Source organism: Drosophila miranda, chromosome XL (assembly GCF_003369915.1).
Source record: "Drosophila miranda strain MSH22 chromosome XL, D.miranda_PacBio2.1, whole genome shotgun sequence".
Lineage (NCBI taxonomy): Eukaryota > Metazoa > Arthropoda > Insecta > Diptera > Drosophilidae > Drosophila > Drosophila miranda.
In genome coordinates this window covers 22,592,693-22,610,111 of record NC_046673.1, presented here as the reverse complement: position 1 = coordinate 22,610,111, position 17,419 = coordinate 22,592,693, and the positions used below count along the sequence as shown (strand labels likewise).

The 17,419-nt window shown below is 48.9% G+C and overlaps 4 protein-coding genes and 1 long non-coding RNA gene across 7 annotated transcripts; 2 read left to right on the top strand and 3 right to left on the bottom strand.

Moving 5' to 3' along the window:
* Positions 1-4,333: 4,333 nt before the first annotated feature.
* Positions 4,334-6,796, bottom strand: LOC108162022. Of its 3 annotated transcripts, none has more exons than XR_004471204.1 (3): positions 6,195-6,796; positions 5,699-6,139; positions 4,334-5,639 (listed from the first exon to the last, which is right to left on the bottom strand). It is a non-coding gene; the product is annotated as an uncharacterized LOC108162022 (long non-coding RNA). The 3 variants fall into 3 exon arrangements; XR_001775531.2 differs by having other exon boundaries at positions 5,699-6,136; XR_004471205.1 differs by having other exon boundaries at positions 5,699-6,136; positions 6,212-6,796.
* A 75-nt stretch (positions 6,797-6,871) lies between these two features.
* On the top strand, positions 6,872-11,250 carry LOC108161978 (SRSF protein kinase 3-like). The gene is made up of 4 exons (XM_033386077.1): positions 6,872-6,960; positions 8,254-8,383; positions 8,446-8,530; positions 8,890-11,250. The coding sequence occupies exon 4, from the start codon at positions 8,912-8,914 to the stop codon at positions 11,165-11,167; it is 2,256 nt and encodes a 751-aa protein (XP_033241968.1). The 5' UTR covers positions 6,872-6,960; positions 8,254-8,383; positions 8,446-8,530; positions 8,890-8,911; the 3' UTR covers positions 11,168-11,250.
* A 130-nt stretch (positions 11,251-11,380) lies between these two features.
* Positions 11,381-13,798, top strand: LOC108161992 (nudix hydrolase 8). Its single transcript, XM_017296463.2, has 5 exons — positions 11,381-11,424; positions 11,479-11,575; positions 12,236-12,525; positions 12,601-12,722; positions 12,780-13,798. The coding sequence occupies exons 3-5, from the start codon at positions 12,350-12,352 to the stop codon at positions 13,475-13,477; spliced, it is 996 nt and encodes a 331-aa protein (XP_017151952.1). The 5' UTR covers positions 11,381-11,424; positions 11,479-11,575; positions 12,236-12,349; the 3' UTR covers positions 13,478-13,798.
* LOC108162013 (mitochondrial inner membrane protease subunit 1) lies at positions 13,730-14,463 on the bottom strand (the record flags this gene model as incomplete). Its single annotated transcript, XM_017296508.2, has 2 exons — positions 13,730-14,244; positions 14,305-14,463. Coding segments are annotated over 2 exons (540 nt in total), but the record flags the coding sequence as incomplete, so codon positions are not given.
* Positions 14,464-14,755: 292 nt separating this feature from the next.
* Positions 14,756-17,182, bottom strand: LOC108162006 (CDP-diacylglycerol--inositol 3-phosphatidyltransferase). Its single transcript, XM_017296495.2, has 5 exons — positions 17,029-17,182; positions 16,582-16,716; positions 16,013-16,166; positions 15,796-15,947; positions 14,756-15,709 (listed from the first exon to the last, which is right to left on the bottom strand). Exons 1-5 carry the CDS (start codon positions 17,078-17,080, stop codon positions 15,522-15,524), a joined length of 681 nt encoding a protein of 226 aa, XP_017151984.1. The 5' UTR covers positions 17,081-17,182; the 3' UTR covers positions 14,756-15,521.
* Positions 17,183-17,419: the final 237 nt, after the last annotated feature.

The following is a 17,419-nucleotide window of genomic DNA, read 5'->3' as shown; positions in this document are numbered from 1 at the left end:
CTGAGCACACAAAGGAGGTCTTAAGATTTGCTCCCTCCTTAAGCCAGATGCAAATGCACGACACTGGCAGCGCCCACGATGCAGCTGCAGGACCGGCAGGATCAGGCGGCGGCAATGGCAAAGGTTACGGCATGAAAGGATTCTTGCCTTGGCCGAGATTGTCGCCAAGATTCGCCTGCAATACGAAAGCAGTCTCTCTGGCGGCGGACTAAGCCTAAATGAGTTTCCATGCAACACAAAAGGAAAGGATTAGCAAATCAGAATGGGACGAGGTCTCTGAATGAACATGAATGGCGGTCCTTCCTCTCAGTGATCCGCAATGAATGGCACACGCGCTGAGCCCAAGTCGGACGCATTAGATCCACACCTCAGGTGGCTCATGCTAATGAGGATCCGAGGATCGAGGCTGGACACACACAGCTACGGAATGCAGGATGCAGAATGCAGGATACAGGTAGCAGGTCGTAAATCACCATCTCCGTGGGTAGGCGTTGGTAATCCTTTCGACACTTAATTAGTCCAAACTGTGGCTTACGACACACCATTGAAATCGGCATTCGTCTTGGATGAACTGAAACGGGATCCCGGACAGCAGCCAGGCTCAGCAGAGCGATGCAATGAGATCATAGACTCGTGCATCCCGAGTGCATTATCTTGCTAATCTCAGTTGTCGAAATTCACAGGTTCCGGCTGAAGCAAATCCCCTAAACTCTAATCTCAAGCAACTCATAGAGTCATAGTCCTTTGCTATAGATCACATCTCATCTTTAAGGCAACCCCTGTATCACGGGGAAAACGGGCTACTACAGGCCAGATCCCCAACTTCCTCTAGAATAAAGTCACACGCATGTCTGGGCAGTTTCTGTTAATCCTTTGCTCTATCCTGAAACTCCCTTCTGTGGAAGGAAGAGGATCCTCCAAGCGGTGGTCAAGTAGAGCTGAGTTCCGCCACCTTCTCTGGCTGATCATCGTTCCATTCCATGCAGGATCTTTGCTTAGATTTGTGTTCCATAATTTGTGGGATTTGTTCAGTTTTCTCTGGGCAAAAGGTGATGGATGCGTCCTGCTCCGGCAGAGAACTCTGCGGGCCAATAGACAATACCAAACGCCCTGCAAACAAACGCTTAGCGAGGGCATTTGCATATTTAATTGTGAAGAAAATTACCAAAATATCAGAAATTATTGAGGCAGCGAACGGATCAATCCACGCATAAAGCAACCCAAATGGAAATGGTCTTTTGCCGGGGAAAGTCTCTGTCGCAGTCGCAGTCGCAGTCGCCCATAAATCTTTGGCGCAAACTGCCAGACGCCCTGGCAAGGGGGAATCGACACGGCCAGTGTGGTGTGGTGTGCCTCCCTTCGAAGACGGAGAGGCGACCGCAAGGCGGCAAAGACGTCGCGACTTGTGTGCATCATTAGACAAAGAAAAGGGGTTAAAAATGCAAATGACGTGACAGACATTCCCCATCCAGGACCGTTCCCGAATGGGACTGAGGCATGGCCATGGGACCCATGTCGATCCGCGCATCAATGCCAGTCCGTCGGGCGGGAAACGCCGTGGAAGTTTGTCAAACGTTTGACAGGCGCGCAGAGGCGATCAGGTTCCTTCGGGGAAGAAATTAATGCATGGCTTCAATTAAATTTGAATAAAACACAAAGCTATCGAGCAAAGAATACCCTCTCTTTTTACTAAATGTTGCGTAATTGATTAGCCGCATGCTGCAGAAACATCGATATGCGAATATCAGGCCTGCGATTGTTTGATGCCAGCGACCTGTCAAACCTGTCAACTCGGCGAGACACCCGACTTCCGCTTTTCGCATTTCTCGACGCCTTCGCATAAGATCGCAAGTTCAAGATGCTTAATTTTTTTAATTTCAATTACATTTACGGACTGGGCCAGCAGTTGCTGGACGTGATTGGTAAGATATTCCCGGGTGGCTGGCCCTCGAATTCGTCATGAATGTCCAATCCGCAGGCATTTATATGATGAAGTTGTTTGTCAAACGCGAATGTCCCATGCACATCGTGGAGACCCAGACGGAGGTCCAGCCCCAGGCGGAGGCCCAGACCCAGACCGAGCACCATTATTGGACTGACGACGAGATATCCGAACTGGGTGATGCCGATGGTTCTAATTAGGACTCGGGTAGCCCCCACACGCCTCTACGAGTAAGTTTTCATATTTGCTTTTTTGCACAGTTTTTTCATTGTTTGCGCATGTTCTTTTCAGGAATTTGTGATATTTTCCACCAATTTAAAAAATACTATGAATCTCTTAAAATTTGCAATCGCTTAGAGGCTAAATAATCCAATTAAACAAACATTTGCGCACGCTCATTTATTTTCTCCATTGCGCAGCATTGCCAGCGTTGACACGCACACCGCCAGCCCCTATGCCCACGTATGTATGTGTGCCGTGCTGGGCTTTGTGTGTGTGCGAATGGCATTGCTGAAGCTGCTTGTGGTCGGTGCATCGGCCCTCTCGCTTGTGCGTGGGCTTGGACAAGTGCCAGAGAGAGAGAGAGAGAGAGAGAGCAGAAGCTGTGCGAAAATATCTCTGCGTGAAATGAGACTGCACGCGTCCACGTGCACATTCTGCTGATGCAACCAGCTATGTATATTTATTGCTTAACCTGGCCTACAGGCTGGGATTTTCCACAAAATGTCTGCCATTTCTGCCGCAAAGCGTACGTGTGTGCTTTTAGGTTAGGGTTTTTGCTTTGTGCAGCCGTGGTTTGGGGTTTACTGCAAAAATCTACGTAAATTTTACGTGGATGATGGATGGATTGGATTCAATTATGGGGACTGCTGAAGCTATAGTGCTGAAGCGTAGTGCACTCCGCTTTTGTGGCATTTCTTTGTACAGAGGTATGCATGTGTGTGCACGTGGCGAACTCGAACATTCTTCGAGGTGTCTTGGCACCTTGGCATTCCATGGGATACACCCCACACTGCCAGGAGGTGCATACATATGTATGTGAAATATTTGATGCGTCGAATCTGAATCGGAAACATTTTCCCAAAAGCCAAATAACTGGAGCATCGACATGGATTTACAATATTTTTGCACACGTTTAAAATTTGTGGAGGGAGCGGGAGAGAACGGGAACACACCCTTAACCCTTTTGTGTGGCGGCTGCGACCCTCGGAGGTCGTGTCTGCCTGATGCTAAACGTATTAACCCGTGACCGCTTTAGCTATTGTTTATTGCCTAATTTGCGGTTAAATTTTTTCAATTTTGATTTCGGCACAATGATTTCGTTTTCGATTTGGCATTTCGCATTTCGCATTTCTCCGCTTCCCCGTTGGCCCGACAGATTGAGATTTATGCTCCTGCTCCTGCGGCACCGTGTTTGCGTGTTTGCCCAATAATAAATCTCCGGAGAGTGTGCGAATTTTCGCTTTTTTGGCGCGTCGTGTGCAGCCATAAGGAAACACAATAGGAGCCTGGCGTCCTAGGACTCTCGAGATGCTAAGATCAGAGACGTGAGAACCTACCGGTGGAAGGACCATGCCACAGAAGCCCGGTCGTCGTCGGCGTCGACGTCGACGTCGTCTGGGGCGTGCATTAATCAGACAAATGTTAAGGTCCCACATATCGGAACTGGATCTGCTAATGACGGAAAACTTGCGCCACTGTCAGTGCAGAAAATCAATTAAATACAAATTGTACAAATGTTTACACTGTAATGATCCCCTGACCTGACCCATGGCCAGGAAAAGAGCAGAACAACCCCCATGCGGGGGTCCGGCGGCGGTCCGCTCGCCGGCATAATGATAAACTGTCAAAAATACACCGCTAGATGTTTATCAGCAAATTGCAACCCGAATGCCACCCTCCAGAGCAGAGCCCACGATTCCTAGGGAAACCCACGCGCCTCACACATTAACACAACCCTGAAGGACACTAGAAGGACCTGCCTGCCACTGTCGATGTCGATCGCAAGTTTATGACTTTCGGAAATTTCACTTCCAACCCACATATGTCGTGCCCTTGACTTTGGGGGTTAATTTAGGGCTACCCGCCAGGTTTTACGACAGGGAAATTTGTCAGACGCTGACAGTTTTCAATTATTGTACACGGTTTGCATATTGAGTGCATTCTAATGTATTTGTGGCATGTTTCCACCCAGTAAGTACACACCAGTGGCCCAGTATCTGTGCCGGTGCCTGGGGCAGAGTCAAGGCTGGGTCGTGGGCGTGGACGGACAGGAAGCAGGGCAGGGTCAAATTGCCATTGAAGCCATTTGGGTAGAGATTGGGTAGAGCACAGGGACCACCTTTCCAGGCTGCATAGAGCTCTTAAATTTGATTGCCATGAGGTTGTCTGTAGTCTATTCGTAGCTTTATGAATACTCATACTCCACAATATACTTTGAAGACTATAGCACCTATAGCTCCATCTATAAATCAAGAAATATAGTGTTCTATATACCGTGTGACTTATATCCATAATATATCGAATATTCTTAAGGTACTTCTCATAAATAGCCTAAATAAAATGTATATAAATCAAGCTATGATGCGACAATTACACCCATTAATCGACCTTAATCTATCCATATTTATTCCATTGAAAGGACACTCGACGGGCACTGGAGCTATAATAACACACAGATGGATGTAATTATTATAGATTACCATTATGCATGGACCATATATCACTGGGCCATTGTTGATTGAAGCGATCCGTATAAATAGAGAGCACTCTGCCGGACAGCCCTGTGATTCCCGTGACTTATGCCCCGTCCAATGGGCAGGGCGGGCATTGAGGACTCTATTTTTCCCAGGTAGAGTCGCGTCGATTGCCGGGAAGCTGACCAAAGCTGTTTACACCGAAATGTATGTCACAGAATCAATTGTCCGACACAAAGCAATAAAAGCAGGCGCAGGGGTCAGTCGGGCGACTCCTTGCCGCTAATCCAGTGCCTTGAGAAGCCGGAGAGCGTTGCATAATTTTCCGATTCGCTGAACCGCCCTGATCGCAGGGCGGCGCGGCGCGGTGCGGCATGACCCGGCACAGATTGTCGCCGTATTCATATTATAATGAAGAGGTCAGTCCTGTGTCCTGTGTCCTGTATCCTGTGGACTCTGTTTGTGTTTGTTTTGGTGACAGTTAAAGGATTACAGCGGCCGGGACATGGGCGCGAACTTTGCGGTCGGTCTGCAGCAGCTGCCTGCGCATTCTGCTCCTGTTTCTGGCCGATCCGATGGCCCATTCGCTACGTTTTTTGGAGCACGACAATGGCGCTTTGTTTCGCCTTTCTCTTTATGCGCAGGATCGGGATGACACCAGGATGCGGTTGGCGGTAATGATTGCGGGCACCGTTTATGCCCAGTCACATCCTGTCGCATATCCTGCCGCCAACAGATATGATAAATGACTGGAGGATACCCGATGACTGGTGGGTATGACATCATCCCACACAGAAGTTTCCCACAATTTGATTTCCAATCATCAACGGTGCTGCTCCAGATCTCCGCTGGAGACTGGCTTTCCCACAACGATCTGCAGCTGGGATACAGATGGATTCCTCAAGATGTACTCCAAGCTCTTCCAAGAGGGCAGGCCAGCCCAGCCCAGCCCCTTGGCGATTCGGTCGGTAAAAGGGTCAGGTCAGGGAATATGCAAATTCCTTAAATGGGAAAAGAACATTTGATACGTGATGCACTGATGTGTGCGTAAATAACTTACATGTAATAAAAATCCGCTACGGGACACTAGATGGGACACTGCCGCGGGTACGCAGCCATGCGGGGATCATCCTTGATGGACAGCCGTGAGCCGGGGAAGCCGAGAGCTGCGATGAGGCTGACGCTGTGGCTGTTGCTGCGGCTGCGGCTGCGTCTGCTGTCAGATACGGATACTTTCTGTTTTCTTAATTAATTTCCGTGTTTTCCTTGGCAGCGAAGGCAGCAAAAGGGCCAGCTCCCTCTTGATTAGCCCACAGCCAAGGAAGGGGTCGCCGTCGGGTCACAGGGTCAACATCGGCTCATCGTCACTGCCGCTGCATGGCCCTCTGAATGCTGGATGCTGGGCGGAAGGGTTGCCCGGTTGCCCTAATCCAATTACCAATTGACCGCGTAGTCGCGCGTAATGCCTGCCCCTGGCGATGCTGCCGCTGCCCTGCCGCTGCTGGTGGAAAGCCCATTAGTGTTGCTACACTTAGTTGCACAATCAAATCACATACCCTGTAGACGTACATACCCTGAAGATGCCTGCTTGAAGGAGACGTTCTGCCCTGTGGCAGACAGCTGTCCTCTGGGAGATTCTTCACTTTTCCATTGTTCGGGGCAGTCAGCCAGCGCTTCCTCCAATGTCAATGTGCAGTTATTGCGCCTACTGCTGCAGCATCGTTTTTTTTTTTTTTTTTTCTTGGGCGACCTTCTTCCTTTTTTCTTTCCGTTCCTCTCCTCTCCTTTCCTTTTTTTTCGCAGTGCAGTGTGTGGCGTGCGTCGCATTCTTTGTTGTGCCAATCGATGATGCAGCAGCTGCCGTCCCGTCCCGTCCCGTTCCGGCAGACTGTGTGCCCGTCTATTGTTCGGGCTATTGCCCAAAATGCTGCAAAATGTGCCAATTACCTCTACCCAGCTCCCATTATTTACATTTGCAGCGCGTGAACTAAAACTAGATCGAATCAGCTGTTCGGAGTGGCCCAGCGCAAAGAGCTTACACTTTGAAAAACTGCTAAGCATTCTTGTTAATTTTTATTGTGGCACTTTGTGTATTGTTTGTGAATTGAATTAGCCGGTCGAATTCTCTTTGAGTCACACAATTTTGCGCTGCTCTTTGGCTCTCCAAATGAACCAGTTCGCAGCACCTGTAAGCTGCCACGAGGTGGAACTTCTAGGTTTTGAGTCGTTCATTCTCTGCCTTTGAGTGCAATGTGGATCTCGGGTTAGCTGCTTATATTCTCAAATGCGTGTCAAAAATTAACAGCAAAACTACAGGAAAAAGTGTGTGCCTAAATTATAATGCTCTTTGTGTGCAAACGCGATTTTTTCAGCTGCCAGAAGCGCTGAACCACCCACAAAAATGTAAAAAAAGAACCGAAATGAGTTTTGCGCTTGGCCCCTCGGAAAAAGGGGAAAATTACTATTAATTTATGTTCATTTCCATTCCATTGTGTGCACATAAACAGTTCATTAGGAGGCAACCAGTTATATGGGCATAAGTGAAATTCAAAACGCCTCTCCGTCCGCCTCTTTCCGCGGCACGAAAGTGCTGCCTAGGCAAATAGATGTGTATTTCACCCAAACGGGACACTTGAAAATGACGCTTAATTGGTAAAGAAACAATGCCAAGGGCATTCGGCAAATGATAAGGAAAACTCCCTAATTACAAACAAGATTTTCATAAAAACGCGGTAAATGGCCCAGGAGAAGGGTGTGAGGGTAAGGGTTGAAGACGCGCAGTCGCGCAGTCGCGCAGTCGCGCCTGGGAACGAACGCTTTTCGACACAGACACAGACACGCACACAGGTCGCATCTCTGAAGTTCTGGGCTTGTCGTTCGGGGCCCTGGCCCCCGAGAGATATACTCGTACGCAGCCCCCCCGTTCCACGCAATCGATTCTTTCATAAATATTTGACAAGGCATTTTCACTTAAGCCTAAAACGCATGGAAATCCATTGTGTGCAAACAGTAGGTCGCGCAGCAACCCTAAGCGGAAAATTTATTTAAACAACTGAGCAAATATCGATTGTAAAAAGTGGAGAAAATTCGCCCGGCAGGGGTAACATTTCTTTCATATTTTTTTTTGGGAAATTTCACTCTTAAAAAAGGCGGACAAAAAAGTTGTTAAGCTGGCAATCAAAATACAAACATATCCGAATGTGAGACCCTCAATGGGAGCTATTGTTCTCCGATCGATGACACACCTGAGACGAACACCTACTGGACGGAGTGGATGCGATTCCGATTTGGATTTGGATTGGGACTTTGATTCCGGTTTTAATGCGGCATCCGTCGTCCGGCATCCCGCTGACTCCGGGGCCTATGTGCATTTCGCAACAACTTAACGATCCTTTATAATCCCTTCGCTGGCACTGTAAACTGGTTATATGTTTTGGTATTGCCGCTTTGTTGCCTTAAATGGCATTTTCCAGATCAATGCACTCGCACAAAAGCACACCCCATACCCGGTCCCACTCCCAATCCAATTCCCGCAATTGCAACTGCAACACACATTCCACATCGAAGTGGCCGTTCATAAACAATCTATATGATATTATTTTTTTGTAAATTCAGTCCTAAGTAGGAGGGGGTTTCCCAGTTTTGTTATTTGCCTACAGGCACTTTCAGCCGCCAAATCAAAATCCCACTGTCTAAAGCGGAAAAAATTAATAAGTCTTCAAGCATATAAGGAACGAATAACACTGTGAGTATATATATATTTAGTACTTCCTTTCCTTAATCATCTTAGCAATCTTCTTATTTTAGGGAGGATCGATCTCATACATCATTGTAGTGTACTCGTACCATACGATTATTTGCCAGTTCTGGTCGTTCTACCATCTATTCAAAGGTAATACAACCAATCTTTACCACAGCCCTGTCTATAGAAAGATCTATAACACCTATACCCGAAAGAGCCTAGTCCCTTCTTATACGAAACCATCTGTCCGATCTGTTTGAGGTGCTCGGATATCTTTTAGCCTTAGCCTTAGCAAAAGCATTGGCCACGGCAGTAGTACGTTCGGATCACAAGTAACCAGATCATACGTGCTTTTGTGCCATTAGTCATTTTTGCTTTGTTTCAGATTAGTTTCAGGTCGCCTAAAACTATTTTGTGGCACAAATTTCAATATTTTTCGGAACGTATTTAGTAGTTATTGAGAGGAATTCCCTTTTAAACTAAATATCTTGTGTGCATTTGGCGTCTAGGTGCTCCAGCGGGCCAGCAGACATGTCAGACGAAGAGGACTTCACTGACTTCGACCCTGACGACGACGATTGTAACTGTGGAGCCGTGGATCAGCCCTCTCCAGCGTCCGACCCCGAGACTGAAGCGACTCTGCGGAAGAGCTTCAGCTCGGTGAAGGAATCGGTTGCACAGAACAGTGATGAGAAGCTGAGCTTCTGCTCCGAGGAGACCGTGTCCTCCAGCTGCTTCTCCGAAGCCGCGGTGCAACAGTTGGGCCTTGGCCAGAACAGCAGCTGCAGTGGCAGCTCGACAACCAATGGGGTGGAGGAGAACGCGAGCGACTACTGCGTGGGGGGCTATCATCCGATACAATTGGGCGACCTCTTGAGCCACCGCTACGTGGTGCTGAAGAAGCTCGGCTGGGGCCACTTCTCCATCGTGTGGCTCTGCTTCGACACGCAATCGGAGATCTACTGTGCCGTCAAGGTGTGCAAATCGGCGGAGCACTTTGCGGGCACGGCGTGCGACGAGATCACATTGCTGAAGCAGGTTTCCAAGTACGAGTCGCACGCACTGCGCTCCCACCTGGTCTCGCTCACGGACAAATTCTTTACGAGCGGACCGAACGGCACGCACCACTGTCTGGTGTTCGAGGTACTCGGCCAGAACCTGCTCTGTCTGATCCAACGCTCCAACTACCGGGGCATACCCAACTACAATGTCCGGCAGATTGCCCGTCAGGTGCTGGAGGGCCTGGCCTATCTGCACGGCCAGTGCCAGATCATCCACACGGACCTCAAGCCCGAGAATGTGCTGCTCGAGGCGGACGACCTCAATGTGCGGAGCAAGGCCGCTGAGGCGGCCAACACCTATTTGGAGGCCCACACCAGGCAACCTCCGACCCGAAAGCCCCACTGCCGTACCAGCCCAACTGGCGACTCTCCAGCGAATCCCCTCCCTGCTGCCATGCCGCCCGGCCGTGAGGAAGAGGCTCGCTGCAGTGATGCCAAGCTGACAAAAACGGCCAAGAAGCGGCTTCGGGGACATATCAAGCGCACGACCAGCTTCTTCGAGACGCATCGCCGTTTGCTGCGCCGGCGCGCAGTTGAGGATCTAATACAGCTGGCCAGTCGCAGTCTCCTCAGCCCTTCCACCGCCGGCATGGGCGTGACCGGGATGCTGCCCTTCATGCCCTTCAACTTTGACGGTCTGACGATCCTCGAGGAGTACGACATCTTTCATTTGGAGCGCTTCGGTCACTTGGAGAAGGACACCGACGCCGCCGCCTATGCCATGAAAAGCTTCCTCCTCGATTGCGAGTCCTTCGACAGCAGCGAGCCAGTCGATTTGAGATCGGTGAAGAAAAATAACCGTTTGAAAGCAGGCAACCACCATTATGCAGCCGCTGATGCCGTTGACGCCGCGGATGCCATGGAGAGGAGCCTGGCCAAGGGATCGAAAATGTTGAAGCTTCTCTACAAGAACCCGGTGGCTTTCATGCGCATCGTCCAGGAGAAGGTGCTGGAGGCCGATCGTGCCGCAGAACTGGACCAGCCGAAGGTGGCGCCGGTGACGAACCGCAAGTGGAAGAACGGAAGTGCTCGACAGAAAGGTGGAAAACAGGGGAAACATCGGTTGTCCGAGACGAAAGTGAATGCGAATGTGAATGTGCGGGACAGCAACATAGTCGCGCGCCGAGATCCGGCTCTGTTCCCGTGCAAGTTGTCCGTGAAGCTTGCAGACATGGGCAATGCCTGTTGGTTCGACCATCACTATACGGACGACATACAGACCCGGGAGTACCGGGCCGTGGAAGTGATCCTTGGCGCTGGCTACAACGAAAAGGCAGACATCTGGAGCGCTGCCTGCATGTTCTGGGAGCTGGCCACCGGCAACTACCTCTTTGAGCCCGGCAAGGCGACCGACTCGACCACCAGTGACGAGATGCACGTCGCAAGCATCATCGAGACGTGCGGCCCCATTCCCCAGTATCTCATTGACCGGGGCGTATACTCGTCGGAGATATTCCAGCCGGATGGACAGCTGCTCCACATTACCCATCTGAAGAAGCGCAACCTGGTCTCCGATCTAATCCACGACTACAAGTGGGGGACGAACGCTGCCTGCGACTTTGTTTCGTTCTTGAAGCCCATGCTGAACCCTGATCCACGACGTCGCATGTCGGCCACCAAGGCGTTGAACGACAGCTGGCTAATCACGGAAGACCGCTTTCAGGGTGGTAAAGATGTCCCGCTGCCCAAACCATCGAAAATACCTCGCCTACTCAAGACAGGCTAAAGAGATTTTGTATACGATAAGGTAGTTGAACATTTCGCTTGTAAATATTTCAAATTGAATAAAGTGCGCAAGCAGAACACGGATATGATCCGAGCTTCTTGATCACCCCAAGAGTTACATGACCATTTCGATTGTAAATATTTCAAATTAAATAAAGCGCGCGAACAACAGTACACCCTAAGAGTTTACCAGCACTGGCTCGACAAGTCGATAACTATCGTTAATCAATCTTGGGCGCAGACCTGTGTTTTCGAATTGTAAGGTTTGTTTTGCTTACTAGGCAAGTATTTAAAAATATTACTTTTTTCCAGTGCATAGATTAAAGTGGGTTCGGCTCGGTTCTATTATCGCCCTAATTCGTTGGCATCCTAGTGGGCAACAGTAGCCGTGACAGGTATCGAGTGTGCAGTAAGTGCAAGCAGTGTTTCGGTTTGTTTGTTATATAAAGCGTGCATACAATGACTGAACGATGTTGATAACAGCTGATAAACGCACACACACACGCCTCCCATAAAAGCTAGCACATAACCGGTCCGGAAGCAATTAAAATAAATAACACAAGCAAATTGCCATTCAAGGTTTCCTTGTCAGAGATGGCCGACTACTCGTCACGGTTACTCTTATTGTTACGTTACTTATTCCCGAGTGTCACTTGATTCATGAACAACAAAAAATCATTGAATCGCAACAAACTAACAAGCTGTTTTCATTTGTTCTGGCCATCAAAAACTTTAGCTATAAATCACACCCGATTAAATCGCTGCTACTGCTACTGCTATTACATAAATCCATTCAAACTGCATTTCGGCAGAGGTCCCAACGCGTGGGAAACGGTCACGACTCATCTCTATTGCATGTGCATATGACACCAACTCGCGCCAAATTCGAAATGTCAGGAACAGAACTCAACAACGTCACTGCAATGACAACGCTTAACGCTTATCTCTTTCCCAGACGAGATAGGGTCCACCCCCACTTCAGATTTACATCGAACAGACGTTTGGAGCGCTGCAGATTTCTTACTGCTGGTGTTTTCACTCGTTCCACCCTCTTACATTTCTCACGCAGCATGCCCAGCCCAACGCTTCGTTTTATATCTCGGTAATCTCTGGAAATTGTGACAAGTTTGGAAGAAGTTGCTGCTGCTAACGGCGCCGCCCGTTGCTATTGCGCAATCATTTAATGTTGTCTACAGCCATATTGGGTCGCAGTACTCGTTTACCCTTGCAAGCGTTCAATTCATGGAGAAGGCGCCTACGGACCAATAGAAGCACCTCCTCCGATTCAACATTCCCCCAGCACCAGCGCGAGCAGGCCACCCAACAGCAGCCACGGCAGTTTACTCGAGCGTTTCACTCGTAAGTAGACACCCAGACCCAGGCAAAAGTATCAGAATAGCACGTACATAAATATAAATGTGCACATAATTGCAGACACAAGGCCATGGACTCGCCGCCGGACGTATTTCGCGGTCAAACGGATCGCTTCGCTGGCGTCACAGTGGACGGCCGCGAGGAGACCGTCGAAAAGTCCGAGTTTGAGGAAAAGCTAAACAGTAAGTAAATAAGAGTCAAGAAAGAAATCAAGAAATCTGAAAACTGATATCCCACAGAATCATTGGAGTGGTGGACAAAGAACAAGAACCGTGCCATTTGGTTTCGCGTGTACAAGGAGCAGGCGGATTGGGTGCCCATTTTGGCAGCGGCCGGCTTCGACTTCCACCACGCCCGCACCGGGATTGTGGTCATGTACCGCTGGCTGCCCACACACGAGTCCATCAACCTGCCCAACTACGCCCACACCCTGCTGGGCGTGGGGGGCCTGGTGATCAACGACAAGGACGAGGTGCTGGTGGTCTCCGATCGCTATGCGATGATACCCAACAGCTGGAAGCTGCCAGGAGGCTATGTGGAGCCGCGCGAGAATCTCATCGATGCGGCCATACGCGAGGTGGAGGAGGAGACTGGCATCAGGACCACCTTCCGTTCGGTGGTGTGCCTGCGGCATGCGCACGGCGGCAACTTCGGCTGCTCCGATATCTATATGGTGATTGCCCTGAAGCCCCTCAACCTGGACTTTACGCGCTGCGAGCGCGAGATCGCCCGCCTTCAGTGGATGCCCATCGCCGAGTATCTGCAGCATCCCCAGGTGCACGAGACGAATCGGCAGTTTGTGCACACATTCCTCGACTACCAGAAGCGCGGCCTGGTGCTCACCTGCCGCAATCAGGTGCACCAAGTGCTCAAGAGGGAGTACAATCTGTACTTTGTGGACGGACAGTCGAAGCCAGACGATGGCCCAAAACTGTGAATGCGAATGCGAAAGGGAATGGTAATGGGAAGCCAAAAGAATTGAAAATGGCAGACGACGTTTTTAGGGAAATTGCACAAAAATGTAGATAAATAGAGATTAATTTTTGTATGTACTTTGTATTGTTAAATGTGCCAAATGAAAGGCCAGCCACTGGCCAAACAAACGAAAATCTTGGGATTTCCTAAGGATCGCATTGAGGAAGGGATTACCCGGCCATGCGAACGATTGCTTGCCGGATGAGAAGCATCATTCGTTTCGTAAATATATATTCTTTTTAACAGTCTCTAAACAATTTCCATACCCTTTGTAAGGGTACATCATCGCATTACAAATAAAAATAAGCTTGGCAGAACAGAAGATGTACTACAGATCTACAGATGATCCTACAGTTCGCCACAGGCGTCGGCCAGCGGCCAAACACGGTAGACCACACGGCTGCGGATAAGACCAACGGGAATGGGGCCATAGTCGCGGGAGTCGCAGCTGTTGTCCTTGTTGTCGCCCTCAATCCAAATGTGGCCGCGCGGCACATAGGACTTTATCATGGCTGGTTTGGTCTTGTTGGCAACCGAACAGGGCTGGGCTATGTGCACCTCCTGGCCGGAGACGGCCACCACACGCTTGCAGACACACTGCTTGGAATTGGTCGGCGAGACGGCAATGATAATGTCGCCGGGCTTGTAGCCGCGCCAGTGCTTCGTAAGCCGTTCGGTCACCAGAACGTTGTCCGTGAAGAGAGTCGGCTCCATCGAGGGTCCTTTGCACTGGGCGGGCAGATGGGTATTAGCTTTGGACCGCAGAGGAGCCTTGAACATCACACTCACCAGTACAAAGTCGCCAATGTACTCAAATGTGCAATGGGTTATCGCAGCATAGGCCACTGTATAGCGCACTATGTTGGACAGGCGCTTCCAGTTTATAATCATTTTGAGCCGCTGTCCGCAGTGGCTTGTCTTTATGTGGCCTGGCCCAGAAAAATATAAACATACAAATTACCAGGGCCAGGGCTGCAAAGAGATGCGTCAGCTGGTCTGGTCTGGAGCAGGGCTGCAACGCAGAGCAATTGGGCGCGTAATTCAAACCTGCACAAGTACTCGAAACTTGCAGAAACTTGTTTTGGCTAGGAGTATAATTTCGAAGTACGAAACAAATTAAAAGTGTACGTTTTTTTGTGCTCTCCCTTTTGATGTGCGAAGACAGAAAACATTGAATGTGTGTTGACAGGTCTGCCTATCAATATCAATACTCCAGGATTGAGGAGGAACACAGGTGGAGTGGTCACGATAATGGTTATATATATATTTCATGCAGGTCTCCAATTACAATTCTTGACTTATGATTAGGAATACATTAGTTACATTGAGAATTTAACATGGATTGTGTCTGTAATCTGCAATGTCTGGAACCAATATAATTGACAAACAAAATAATAATGTACAAAATGAGATTCTGTTGGGCTACACGTACGAATATACGAGTTTGAAGCTACTCCTGGAAGTATCCGCTATATATATATATATAGACGACGTTCAATCATATATCTAGCATACAGATACGTAAAATATGTGTATATTTTAGTTAAGCTTCACAAAAAAGATGTAAATTATCATTGACTAAAAGAAGCAAAAATAAATATGCAACAGCTACGACTACAACAACAATTATTTTGAATTGTTGCTCGCGCGCATGGAACGAGAATCGCTTCCCTCACTCAATTTCCATGCCATTCTAGAATATTTAAATACACATCAGTGGCGGGCACGCCCCTCCGCCGTATAACTAATCAAAATACAAAATAAAATCAACAATATTGCAATAGCGCGTACAAATAATTAATAATCTAATATATTTTTCTTTGTTTTTTTTTTCTATTTCTTTTTCTATCCTTCTTTCTCTACGCTTTACTTCACTTCTCATCTTCTTTCTTGCTTTTTTTGTTTGTTTTCTTTCTGGAATCAAGAGTTGTTTTGCTTTAGTACTTTAAGTTGAAAGCTGGAGCTGTTGGAGCTGTTGGCATTTAATGGATTTTGACTAGTGCCGCCTACTCCAACTTCTTGCCAGCCACTGCCACTGGGTCGGGCTTCTGGCGCCTCTCCTGGCGCTCACGTACATCGACTGCGGCCAAATCAATGCCAGCCACATAGGCGTGCATCACGGAGATCAAGGCCTTCAGCACGGCAAAGGGGCCCGTGAGGAAGGCCAGTATTTTGAAGAGCGAGGCGCCGAATACTATCACAGTTCAAGTGAAAGTTCAAGTTGAATATACAAATTAAGTCAGTCCAATCCGCACACAAAATGACGCAACAAATACTCACTGAGGGGACCGTAGGTGAAATGCAAGAGGTACAGGCAAACATAGAACAGCTCGTTGACGCAGCACATAAAGGTCAAAATGTCCTTCTGATAATACAGACGCATCACAAAGTTCTCGTTGACCTTGTGAGAGGCTCGGCCAACCACAACGCTCCTGCAATACACACACATTGCAGATTGGAGATTAATTGAGTTTGATAGCGGAACTCAACCACTTACGTTTGCATGAAGAGCCAGTGGCAGGCCACATCGATGGCGATGGACAGCTGGAACCAGAACATGTAGCGAGGATAAAAGTAGGCCAGGGTGACCAGCAGGCCCGTGGTGCCGCATCTATCAGTGAGCTGGTCCAGCATGGCCCCAAAGCGTGTGCCTGGAAGCCCAAAAGAGGGTACGAAATGGTTAATTGTTCAAATCAATGCCTCAGCGGAATAGAGGGCCTGAAGTGGCCGCCGCCCCCTCCAACCATGACCATATTAAGCATTGACGTGCGGTAAAACCAATATCAGATACTGCCGCAACTACATAAAGATACGATTCGGTCGATTGGCGGTTGTCGGGATGTGCGGGGCGATATGGTATGGTGTGTTGATAGGCCGCATTCGTATGGGCAAAGTGCGCATAACATTAAATAGCCAAATAATTCCGTTGAAGGCTCGTCGGATACTATAGTCATTGTTTGAACAGGTGTGTACAGGCGGCGTCTGTGTGTGTGCGATGTGGCCTGATGAGGGCACTGGGTGCCCGCTAGCCCGCTAGATACTAGCGTTCGATTTGATATTGCTTACTTTGATTGAAGGCCCGGGCGGCGTGTCCATCGACGGCATCCAGAAGGGCGCTGGTTATATAACACCAGCCGGAGATCACATAGTTCGTGGACATGAACCAGAATGCAATCAGGGCCAAAACGATGCGTGTGTAGCCTGCAACGGGGAGAAGAGCAAACAAACATTCATCAGCGGCACGGCTCAATCGATACGGGAAGTGACATTGACGTGGGGCCGGCTCTGGGCTGGGCTGGGGCTGGTCCATGCACTGGCAGTGTGCATTTTACAGGTTGCATGACAATGCGAGCACACGTCTAATTAAATTAGGCCCCACGGCGCACCCGCGGCCCCCCTCCCCGCAACAGCCAGCGCCAGCCCCATCAGCAGGAACAATCACACGGGTTCAGGTATGTATTCATTCCATAAATCCAGAGGCGGACTCGACCGATTCGTTCCGCCAAAACTTACCAATCAAATTTGGCACAAATATGAAGACGTTGTCATGCTCGACAATGGCCATTTTGGCTGGGGCGCTTGAAAACTAGCGTATGCAATTGCCGTGATGCGAGATTTTTTGTTTGTTAAATGCGTAGCGAGTGATGAGGCGCTAGTGTTGTGGGATTTCCAATGTGCGCACCTGCGCAACACGGCAGCACTGCCAACCTGGCGGAACATACTCGTACGCTGATCAGTGCAGAAAATATTTGGGGCTGAATTAAAGCTAGAATCATATGAACAAAAAAAGCTGGAAAAAGTTCAGTTGAAATGCATTCAACTCAAAGAATATAGGGGTGCTCTCTCGCTCTCTCCCTCTCTATTGCTCTTTATAATAAATCGAAAATTCCCGCTTTCCGTTGTT

Excerpts from the sequence above, each read along its gene's own strand:
- LOC108161978 (XM_033386077.1), top strand. The coding sequence starts at position 8,912 with ATGTCAGACGAAGAGGACTTCACTGACTTCGACCCTGACGACGACGAT.
- LOC108161992 (XM_017296463.2), top strand. The coding sequence starts at position 12,350 with ATGTTGTCTACAGCCATATTGGGTCGCAGTACTCGTTTACCCTTGCAA. Across the intron at positions 12,526-12,600 it reads TTTACTCGAGCGTTTCACTC|ACACAAGGCCATGGACTCGC; the intron begins GTAAGTAGACAC and ends ACATAATTGCAG. Across the intron at positions 12,723-12,779 it reads GTTTGAGGAAAAGCTAAACA|AATCATTGGAGTGGTGGACA; the intron begins GTAAGTAAATAA and ends GATATCCCACAG.
- LOC108162006 (XM_017296495.2), bottom strand. The coding sequence starts at position 17,080 with ATGGCCATTGTCGAGCATGACAACGTCTTCATATTTGTGCCAAATTTG. Across the intron at positions 15,948-16,012 it reads CACTGGCTCTTCATGCAAAC|GAGCGTTGTGGTTGGCCGAG; the intron begins GTAAGTGGTTGA and ends TGTGTATTGCAG. Across the intron at positions 15,710-15,795 it reads TTTCACCTACGGTCCCCTCA|TATTCGGCGCCTCGCTCTTC; the intron begins GTGAGTATTTGT and ends GAACTGTGATAG.